At 38.9% G+C, this 12,269-nt stretch overlaps 1 protein-coding gene across 1 annotated transcript; it reads left to right on the plus strand.

The window, feature by feature from the left end:
- The first annotated feature begins 2,326 nt into the window (after positions 1-2,326).
- On the plus strand, positions 2,327-11,666 carry LOC139953838 (transmembrane protein 53-like). Its single transcript, XM_071953411.1, has 4 exons — positions 2,327-2,669; positions 4,346-4,600; positions 5,981-6,226; positions 7,177-11,666. Exons 1-4 carry the CDS (start codon positions 2,616-2,618, stop codon positions 7,600-7,602), a joined length of 981 nt encoding a protein of 326 aa, XP_071809512.1. The 5' UTR covers positions 2,327-2,615; the 3' UTR covers positions 7,603-11,666.
- The last annotated feature ends 603 nt before the right edge of the window (positions 11,667-12,269 follow it).

Here is a 12,269-nt window from a genome sequence, read left to right on the forward strand (position 1 = left end):
CGATCTGTGTATTTTGCTGAGCAGAAAGTCCTGACGTAATATAAGTACCTGATGAAAAGTTTGGCCAAACCGCGGTGTCAGATGCAATTGTGTCCGCCAGGCAATACTGTCCGCTCCGGACACTTTAGCATATGCAATCGTGTCCGGGGCTATGCAAAAACAGTCACGACTGTAAAATGTACGTGCGCGCGTAAGCGAGCGTGCAAATGCGCTGGGGCAGAGCCTACGTGTATGTAGCATGAATATTCACGTAAATGATTGCAGCGAATATTATACCCAACGGCCGAACATTTCCAATGTCATTCATGACATGCACTTAGCTTGTAAAAAAAATGGCGAACGTGTTCCGTCGACCAAGGGCGTTTACTGCAAGGACACAACTGCATCAGGCGGACACAATTGCATTAGCAGCGTCCGGACGGACACGATTGCATAATGCAAAAGGGTCCAGCGGACATTACTGCATATGCAATTAGTATTGCATAAAGGACATAATTGCATGCGACACCGGTACCATTATTGCCAAGAACTGAAATTGTATTATAACTTTAACCATTCATGCAGCAGCAGCAAAATCAAATAAAGTATTGCATAATTTGCTTACACTATAACAATAATTACCGACGTGACACAGGGTATTTTATGGAGGACCACCAGCCAAGCACATCAGTGTTTGCACGGCTGTTTAATAAACCGGCTCTAAAACATATTTTTATTTATATGCTGGTAAAACAAACCCAATTAAATAACAATGTGTGCAAAAAGTACCAGTATAATCATGGAGGAATAACTTATTTATTCCTCCATGGTACAATGGTCTTAATTTCTTCCTGCTGATCATTGGAGAGGTCATTTAACTTGGACTTATATAGTTCTTACTCAAATAGTTCTTACTCAATGACTCTGAGCACGGACGTCAATTCAATTATTTTCTATTCTTCAGGAACACAGTATAAACATTAATTTATTTCATAGACAAGTCAGATTATTTACAAGTATAGACAGTGGACACTATTGGTAATTACTCAAAATAATTATTAGCATAAAACCGTTCTTGGTGACGAGTAATGGGGAGAGGTTGATGGTATAAAACATTGTGAGAAACGGCTCCCTCTGAAGTGCCATAGTTTTCGAGAAAGAAGTAATTTTTCATTAATTTGATTTCGAGACCTCAGGTTTAGAACTTGAGGTCTCGAAATCAACCATCTAAACGCACACAACAATTCGTGTGACAATGGTGTTTTTTTCTTTCATTATTATCTCGCAAGTTCGATGACAAATAATTGAGCTCAAATTTTCACAGGTTTGTTGTTATGCATTATGTTGAGATAGACCAACTGGTGAAGGCTAGTCTTTGATAATTACCAATAGTGTACAGTGGCTTTAACTGTGCTTGTGTCCCTTACTGTGCTTGTGTTACATTATAAACAAATTGCAACAAAAACATGTTTTTCGAAATAATTATTGTTACACTCAATCGTAGCCAGAAGGCCATTGCACAACTTGTTACATGGTCACAGTTTGTAATAGCCAGCATGTGTGTTTGCTGAGCCGTATCTTCCTTATTCTTTACTTTCCCCCACTGTTTTTTTTTATAACGACGCACTTATTTCCTTTCAAGACGTGGTCGTGCTTAAGTTGAGAAATTATGTGGTATAAAAGGTAATGCATGCCATAGCCGCACCCTCTTTCGATTCTGGGAAGCTCTCGGGACGGGATGCAGACCGGTGCAAACCTCGGGGATGTGCTGGTCTGACGGCTCTATTGACTGGGCGTGGTACTGAGGGTCTTGGAATACCTTAACTGTGATACTTTTGTTGATCCTGGCCATCACTTTAGGGTTGTTTTGTAATGTCCTGTGCTCTTACTGTTTGTCTTACTTTTGTATTTATATTATTTATTTTACATACTGTCTGCATGTAATGAAGAATAAGAATAAGAATGGCTGTCTTATTCGTATTTCTGGGGAGTGGTGACTGCTCACCTATAAGCAGCAACGAGTCTTTTTTACTTGCACCTTGTGGAGGAATAAATTGGTACAACGCACCCCTGTACCGCTTATGACAAGAAGTCCCTTGGCTTTACGTCCTGCCCTTATGGACCCTACCGAGTATACAAGTAGAAGTAGAAGAAGTCTGAGCCAAATCCAAAGCTGAAGCCGTCGTTTCGAAAAGGGCATAAGTTTTATAGGAGCGCCCTCTATTGCTTTACCAGAAAGGGTAAACATTTGCAAGTCTTTTATTTACCAACTTTCACTAATTATGTAGTTAAACATTTATCAGTAATTTTTTATAATAAATTATTTAATTAATATAAATGTTTCCTGTGGTAATTTATATCTTTACAAATTACAATTTTAAGAATATTCATTTATCTACGTTAACTTTGTACAATTTTTCACAACACCTTTGATGTAATGGCGGACTTGAATAAGTTTATTGTCTCCATGCATTGCGTACATGTGTGCATTTTTTATATTATGTACCTGCAGCTCGTTACAACCTCGCCTGACGTACCATCAATTACTACAGTAAACGACCTTTCGGCGATTCCATTTCCTCCCCAAAAAATCCTTCAAAAACCTTAAAGTAATAAATATTTAATTGATCCAGAAAATGTTGCGGGCAGCAGGTCTCGGGTCTCGATCAAGTCTAGCAAGCTTAGCTGAGGTAAATATTTCCACTCTTTCCCTTTGTATTTTAAATAAAAATTTCATTCACTTATTTTTATGGCGTTACGACTTTACTTACGTCACGGCTTACGTTGTATTTGTTTGTATAAACATGATGGTAAACTAAACTATATAAATAATGTCTATTTTCTATACCAGCATTATAAAAATACCGGCATTTATCTCCTCATTTATATTCACACTTCTCTCTGTCTGTTATTTAATAAATTAATAAACTGCGCCAATAAAGTATCTAAACACTTACAAATGGTCAGATTTATCGGAACCTGAAATAGTATACAAAAAAATAATTATTCATTTCTATTCACCGTTAACTTCTGCACATTTTGACACATCTTGTGTTGCGCTACGATGTTGTTGTGTGGATTTATGGGCACTTGAGTGGCTTAAGGTCGAATTTCAAAAGTTGCAAAAGCCCCTATTCACCCCAATTCCAGAAGGGAACTCACACAAGCACCACACACAGACAAAATCAAAAGACACAAACTCGTTTCGTTTACTTGACCATGAAATTTATTGCCGTATCTTTAACTTTAAAACTGCTGATATCCTGTCCTCAGTTCTTAGTGTGTCCTCCATCACTGTCCTGTACGCCAAGGAGTCGTCTTCTCATACTCCTAATGAGACCTCTGATCTGTACCTGGTCAATCCCCTGCCATTTCCTGATCAGGATGCGTCGCAATCCCTCAAGAGTGGTGTCAGGCTTTATGGGCTTGTTCACTTTCTTCTGCTGCAGAAGTCACCCTCGGATGGCCACTCCTTGACAGGTCGTCCCCATTTCCCTGAGCTTGGTACACTGTAGCCATTTCATCATTTACTGACCGTCGCTGGTGACGTTGTAAACATGAGCTGCAGCTCGCATCGACGTACCGGCTTCTATCAAACCAACGATCCGTCCTCTTTCCTGTTTGGTCATTTGAGCCATCTTTCCTGTTATCTTGAACCACCTTTCCCTGTCTCATCATAATCAGGGATTCTGGCTCTTAACCCATATTTTTGTATGCCGCCCATCTTTGACCCCTTTGCTTGGTTACTGACAATTATTGCTGATGTTCATCACAACCGATTTATCAAACAAGCGACCAAAAAAATCGTTTATAAAAGGTGGGCAAAAGAAACGCTGATCTTATTCGTCACTATACAATGATTTAGCTTGAATAGGGGCTTTTACAACTTTTGAAATTCGACCTTAAGCCACTCAAGTGCCCATAAATCCACTAAACAACATCAGAGCGCAACACAAGATGTGTCAAAATGTGCAGAAATTAACGGTGACTTGAAATGAATAATAATTTTTTTGCATACTATTTCAGGTTCCGATATATCTGACAATTTGCAAGTGTTTAGATACTTTATTGGTGCAGTTTAGTATTAGTATTACATCGCATTTGGATTTTGCTCATTTTATTTAACTAATATTATTATATGATATAATAAAATGAAGAAGAATTGCCCAGCACACAGCACAGGCTAGCCTAATATAATGCATAACTTTTTATTATTTTAATCTCTATTATGTTTTTTTTTGTTGGGGGGGGGGCTACTTTATGTAATATATAATATTTTTATCCATCCTGTTTTTGGCACTTGCGCTGTCTGATTTGGCTGAAATAAAAAAAAAAAAAAAAAAAATTGTTACTTTTTAAACTTCAGTTTCCATGGCAACCGAACATTGTGCGCTGCTATGGTACTCCAGCAATGAAGAAGCCAGATGTCCCAGTCATCAAGATCAACTCCAACCTCTCGCTACAGAGAGCGAACTCGGCTGGCACCAAATCCCCTAAAGACCGCCCTCTTGTGTTACTGCTGAGCTGGCTTGCTGCGAAGCAACGCCATCTTGATAACTTTGCTGCGTTCTACTTGAGCAGAGGCTGCGACGTTTTGACGGTTAAACTTCGTCCAATGCAGGTGAGGGTCTAGCCACAGACCTAAAGTAAAACTCAGGCTATTTCTGAATTAGAGTAAGTTCTAGTGTGCACCATGGTTAACTAAAGGTTGACCACTTTGACTCGAACCCAGGCTGGTCGACCATTGGTTGACTACAGGAGTGCATTTTGGCGACCCCAACCAAGCCCAACCGAATCAATAAGTCGGTTACTGGTTGGTCTGAACAGCATCATCACCGCGCCTCAACCGAACACGCAAAAATGCTCAACCAATGACCAATTTTTCTGGTTGGGGTCACCAAACCGCACTCCTGTGGTCGACCATTCACTCGTACCAATAGCCTGTTCCATGGCATCATGTGTGTAAAGCAAATAAGGGAGATGGAGTGCTCTCAAATGTCATGCTACCAATGGTACTGATGATACCACGAGCATTGGATGGTATTGGATTGAACCAGCTTCGCCAAGCCACACAACATGCCCCAAAACGAAAACAAACAATTAACTAAACAAGCAAATTGTAGCCACTTAGCAAGGCCTGTGCGCTGCATGTGCTACATGCACAGAGACGTGACCATGATGATGTTTTGAAGAACTTGCTATTGACCCATTGCATGCACATCACGTTTGACTGTGCAACGCATGTGCTACATGCACAGAGACGTGACCATGATGATGTTTTGAAGAACTTGCTATTGACCCATTGCATGCACATCACGTTTGACTGTGCAACGCATGTGCTACATGCACAGAGACGTGACCATGATGATGTTTTGAAGAACTTGCTATTGACCCATTGCATGCACATCACGTTTGACTGTGCAACGCTTACCTATTCGGTGGGCACAAAGGTTTACGCGTGGGCGCTGCATCGCCTAAAATACGCCCTTCACTGAATATGGTGCGTCCAAGATAATTATAATAATGTCGTCAGGTAAATTGGGTCAATGTGGAAGTGTAGTGACAGAGTGGTTCAGAGCACTGATATTCAAACTCTGGTGTTTCTGATCAGCAGACTGTGAGTTTGAGTCCCCAGCTGTGACACTTGTGTCCATAAGCAAGACACTTTACCATTGCTTCGTCCTTCGGATGGGACGTAAAGTCATTGGTCCCATGTGTTGTGTAACACATGTTAACCAACCCAGTGCACTTGTCGAAAAGAGAAGGGGTTCGCCCCGGTATTCCTAGTTGTGGCTGCTTAACGCACCTTGTAAACCCTTATAAGTGTTACATAATTGGGTCTCAGAATCCATCACTGCAGTAACCTATCTTTCTGAAAGTTTGTATATACTCAGCGCCTTGAGTACCTTGTTTGGTAGATACGTGCGCTATATAAGACTTCGATATTATTATTATTAACATGGTTCCTAATCAATTTTTGTCCCTGTATGTTGATTTTCAGCTTCTGCTGCCGACAGTTGGCACTCAAGTGATCGCTAGAGATGTCGTTAGCTTTCTTCAGAGTAAGGAGCAGCGAGACCGCCAAATCCTAGTACACGGGTTCTCCGTCGGCGGTTATCTCTACGGAGAGATCATCCAGAAGATGCTGGCCTCGCAGACAGAGTCGCACGAAATCACCCGCCGCATCATCGGCCAGATCTACGATAGCCCCGTCGATCTTCAGAATATTCCTGTCGGGATTTCCAAGGTGCGAGAATAATAATAATACTAGATTCCTATAGAACTTTTTATAACACCCCTTGCAAGTATTCTGCCTGCTCATTGGTTTAGAGCGCGTCACATGACATGTCTTAGTTTTGCCAGACGACGGCCGTGTGATAGTGCGTTGGTTTGCCATGCGCTAGTCCGACAGACTAGCACACGGCGTGCAGTACCCAGACGTCCGTTGCGTGTACGAGGATGATAAATTAATAGTCTGTAACCACTTCGGATTGCACGACACTTAATGCAACACAGTAAGTAAAAGTGTATGCAATCTGTATTCGCGTCGCCCGTGGATTGTAGCATTCAGGTCTGTAACGTAATAAGAACAGTACAGTCATTAGAAATGTTTGGGGTGTTATAAAACAAATATTGACTGCTTTTACTCGTGCAATGGTTAAAAACTATGACTCCCTCGGTGAAGCGTTCTATTTTCCCTCGGCTACGCTCCGGAGATCACCTCGGGAGTCTTAGTTTTAACCATAGCACTCGAAGCAGTCAATATTTGTATAATATAGCACTTCATCACACCGAGACGGTTGTATGAAAGCACTCATTATTTAGGTCTGCAAGGTATGTGGAGCTACCTATATAGTATAAGACCTATTCTTAAGAGCGCTCAAATGCAACCTTAGGAAAAGGCGCTTACAATTTTGTGTTATCATTATTATTTTTTTTAAGCACCATGTAATGGATTACATGGGGCTGTGGCACAAAATTCTGCTGATTGATCCAGGAACACTGGGGCAAAACCCTTCTCCTTTGAATAATTTTCACAGACTTTGTTATTTTACGCGAATACTGACCTAGTACTTTTACTAAAAGTGTTGTGTCCCTTTAAGGAAATTAAAGCTAAACATAGCCGTCTGCCAAATCTAAAAAGAACCTAGCAAAGGGAGAATTTCTCTAAAATATTGTTTTAATTTTGTTTTATAGGCCTTAACCAAGAACCCCCTTGCCCAGCGCAGCATGCAGACAAGTTTACAGATGTACCTGAGAGTGATGAACTCCGCAGCCACAAAGCACTACCACAAGAGCTCCTACACATTCCACCACAACCCAGTCTCTGCCCCCTCCCTCTTCTTCTATTCCCACACGGACCCGGTCGGCACGGCCGAGTCTAACGAGAGAGTAATGTCGAGTTTGAAGACCAACATGGGTTACGAGAACGTTTACAGCAAGGCGTTTGAGGATTCCCCACACGTGAGTCACATGTATAAACACCAGAATGAGTACATGAGTACCTTGAAGGGCTTCTTGAGTCAGATCGAGTATTTTCGCGAGGCGCTCGTCGAGAACAAAGAGTTGGCTGATTTCGTCGGAGAGGAAGGTAGGGATGATGAGGTAGAGGTAAAGAAATGAATCAAAGATGATAATTATTATGGCTCGTTTCGGTAAAATATTACATAAACACCATGCTCAAGTGTAGTTTGTTTGGTAAGCATTGCTCAGATTCATGTACTCCAAAATCCTTCCGCAAGGTATTGTTTGAGTTAAATTGATTCGGTGCTGCAGACTACATTAAATCCATGCTTGCATGGGGTTAAGAATATTGCCACAGACTTTCTTAAAGTTTACTACAAGCTGTTTGGTCCCTGTTTGGTCACACATTTAGATTGTAGTCTTTTTGGTCTTAATGTTAAAGAGAAGGCTTTATGGGTCGTAATAAATTTATTAAAATTAGTTGGGTCGGGAAGGAACCTTGGCATGAAGTTCAGCCAGTATTACCAAAATGCCAAGAAAAATATTTATGTCTGAAATACAGACCAGTGATTATGTAAAGAAAAAAATACATTGCTTATTTTGATTTTTAATATCGAAATAAGCCTAATGTGGAGGCACACAAAATCCATGATAAAAAACTAAACTTGCGCTCAAATTTCAAGAAACTATTAGAGGTTGTGTGAAATGGGTAGGTTATGATATACATAGGCTCAAACAGTTGCGAGCTATCTTCATGTTGGGTGTTGAGCTTTGCATAAAGTTCAATATTTGTTAAGGCAGTGGACACTGTTGGTAATTGTCAAAGACTAGCCTTCAAAGTTGGTGTATCTCAACATATGCATAAAATAACAAACCTGTGAAAAAATTTGAGCTCAATCGGTCTTCGAAGTTGCGAGATAATAATGAAAGTAAAATAACTATTGTCACACGAAGTTGTGTGCAATAAGATGGTTGATTTCGAGACCTCAAGTTCTAAATCTGAGGTCTCGAAATCAAATTCACGGAAAACTACTTCTTTCTCAAAAACTATGGCACTTCAGAGGGAGCCGTTTCTCACAATGTTTTATACCATCAACCTCTCACCATTACTCGTCACCAAGAAAGGTTTTATGCCAATAATTATTTTGAGTACATACCAATAGTGTCCACTGCCTTTAAGGTTGTGTCTTTACCCCGCAAAAGTTGTGTGTACTTGTATGGCTTATTAGTTGTATTAAGTATAAAACTTATCTACAAAGACAGAAACTCAATGGTTCGAATCCCACCCGAGTGATATCCCTGTAATTTTGTTCACAGAACTCTGGAAAGTATTGAGTATAAAACAGTGCTAACACATATCAGAGTATGTTATTGGTAAAAACCAAAATGAATATTCTTTATACCTGAGGCAAAATTAACTTAGATCTCGGTAGTCTAGTTGGTATGACACTGCTCTAGAATTGCAAAGGTTGTGGGTTCGAATCCCACCGGAGTGATATGCCTGTGATTTTTTTTTCACAGAGCTCTGGAAAGTACATAGTGCTAACACATATCAGTGTATAATGGGTACATGTAATACCGAAATGAATATTCTTTATCCTCGATGCAAACTTATCATCTAAGAATAATTAACTCTAAGATTAGATTGATCATTGTTAAAAATAGATGAATTATTGTCGTGGGTTAGTTTTATGGTTCCACATCGGAAGTAAAGTGATGTATTTATATTGAATAAGATTTATGTCTTAACAAAATCTGTTTATTAAATTGCATTATATTGTGTTGCTCAAAGCGCTACAAAATTATTAGCACCAGTCCATTGTGTTGTACATGTATACATAAAAAATATGTGCATTAATAGTATGAGTATCTGTTACTTAAAGGAACATTACAGAATTGGTTTTGCGGACAAAATAGTTGCTGGTAGTGTAAGCACTTTATGTAATCCATCAGATATATAAACTAACAAACTTGTAGAAGTTTGATATCGATCGGCCGTCTGGGTCACGAGAAAATAGTGAAAAGCCATTTCCCATTTTTGCATGACATCGATGCAAAAAGAAAAATGAATAAAACGCTCACTGAGCGTTAAACTCCAAACACGAAATAAGATTATTTATTTCTCAACAAATGTGACATTTAAGACAATAATATGTCATGGGATGTTTTCTACTATCATCATCATTAGACCGTGTAAGTTTTATGTTATTCTGTGATCTTCACGATTTTTGTTTCCTACCAACTATGTAACGTTCCTTTTAAGTAAAAATCAGTCGGAGTACTTTTTGTTTTCAATAATGTGTTAAAAATACAAAATTATAATGTATTATACAACTCAATGAGTAATGCATTTTTTTTCCAAAGAACAATTGCAATATAATTGTGACTAAAAGGATTTGGGATTTTACTCGTTTCTCAAATACTACAGCACGACAGCAAGTAATATTTTAATGGAAGCTTGCTACCATTATTATCTTCAAACTGTGTAAGTTTAATGTAAATCTGTGGACATTGTGTTTTCTGTCATAGAAAAAGTACCCAGACCTTATAAAGTCTGGTCAGTTAATGATGTGTCAAACTAATGTTGTGTGCTGTCAGTTAATAATTTTCATGTTTTTTAAATAATTGTTGAACGGTAGGGTAAGCTAGTCAAAACGTTGACACCAATTCAAGAACTGACTCGGCGGTAGTGTAGTTATTAATTACGACCCTATAAGCTAAAGTAGTAGTCCCAGCCAGTTTTTCTATACCTTCCGCCCGGGAAGTATAGTTAAATTGCAGGAATGTTCTTTTCAGAACTGAGAAGTCTCTCGAACTTTCGATTATCTACTCCGCGGCAGTAGAATAAAGAAAGACATATCTCTAAGAGCAAACTCTACCTGGCAAGTAGATACACACATGGCGTTACCGCAAACCAAATTATATATATATATATATATAACAGAAACTTTGATTGGCTGTTATTTTCCCGCTTCTTTCTGGATCCTTTTCTTAATCCCTTTCCCCCTCTCTTTTTCTATAAATGGATATGTATTTGTTTGTACTTGTTTTATGCCTCTGAAGAAGGTCTGGATTGGATCGAAAGCTAAGGCCATCTACCCTATTCATTATATATATATATTGGGTCATAGATTGTTAAAGACACTGGACACTATTGGTAATTGCCAATCAAAGAACAGTCTCCTCACTTGGAGTATCTCAACCAGAACAAACCTGTGAAAATTTAAGCTCAATTGGTCGTCGAAGTCTCGAGAGAATAATGAAAGAAAAAACACTGTTTCATCTCACGAAGTTGTGTGCTTTCAGATATCAAATTCGTGAAAAATTACTCCTTTCTCGAAAACTACACTACTTCAGAGGGAGCCGTTTCTCACAATGTTTTATAAAATCAACCTCTCCCAACTACTCGAATACCAAGTAAGGTTTTATGCTAATAATTATTTTTAGTAATTACCAATAGTGTCCACTGCCTTTGAAACAAATTAATTGCAACAAATACTGACGTAGCATGATGCACTGCAGCTGATTTTGAGAAAGGATTCCCTTTGAAGCAGACACCGAATTCAGCTGATACTTTGACATTGTATAATTTATAATTTTGCCTAAAAATCAGTATTAAATTGACAAATATTTACTGCCTGTCAGTACTGGAGTAGACAGTAACTAAATTAGTTTATAATACTGGTTAACTAGACTTGCTAAGTTTCTCTTAACTAGGTCACTTGTAGGTCACCAGACTAGTATAGCTATACTTAACTCAATCAAGTTAAAATAATCGTCTCAAATTTTAATGCCATAAAATGGAGCCTCCGTTTGCCATTGTGTTTTTTATCATTTCAATTTTACAACTGAAATTGTGGATCTGAAAAGCTTGCCATAAATGAATAATTTGTAAAACTAAATTGTCTCTCTTAAAAGTGTTTAATTACTGTGGAGACCTAACTTTGCAAAAATCTGGGCTGTGATGTCACCAAGGAAATATCATATTATTTATAATAATAGCAATAACGGCTTCTAAAGCATTTCAAACTCGACGCTCCATATTATTATCTCTGATAACAGCGCTATTTGTTTAACTTCTTAAAACATCTCAGCCCCCTGGAGTAGATTTGAGAGTAGCTTTACAATGTAAACAATGGTGTTAAAGTAGAAATTCAAATAATTGTCACAAGTTTTAATGCCATTAAAAAATAAAGCCTACTTAGGAGTAAAATTTTCTGTGGTTCTTAATTTGTGTTGTGTACCAAACTAATTCAATCACAAGAACAAGCTAAAAGTCAACCACAAGAACTATCTTTGCCCTCAAATGTATACCCGTTTATCTCTGAGTGAAGAGTTGAGGTGTCTTGTTCAAGAACACAGGCGTCTATACGAAGTAGCCTTTAATCCAGGCGCATGCGGTGGCGGCACCCCCATGCAGATATCACGCACGAAAAAAGACCAGCGCTCCGCCGCTTGCGCTGGTCTTTTTTCGTGCGTGACATCTGGGGGTGCCGCGTTCAAGCCTCAGAGATCTTCTCCAGAAGACGATCAGAGCATACTGATCGAAACGTCGAGTTGAAACCAACGGTTCTTTTCAGAACCACCCCAACTCATTATAGGTAGTCATTACATGGTGTTACCGCAAACTTTTTTATATCGTATTTCCACCATGCAAAGTTTTATCTGCTATGGCTGGAAACATGGCGGAACTTAAAGGAACACGTTGCCTTGGATCGGACGAGTTGGTCTATAAAATGCGTTTGTACCCTTTTGTATAATACGCATACGGTTGGAAAGATGTTTAAAAAGAAGAATACAATGATCCACACAAGTTTGACTCGAAA

Source organism: Asterias amurensis, chromosome 22, assembly GCF_032118995.1.
Source record: "Asterias amurensis chromosome 22, ASM3211899v1".
In the NCBI taxonomy this organism is placed as follows: domain Eukaryota; kingdom Metazoa; phylum Echinodermata; class Asteroidea; order Forcipulatida; family Asteriidae; genus Asterias; species Asterias amurensis.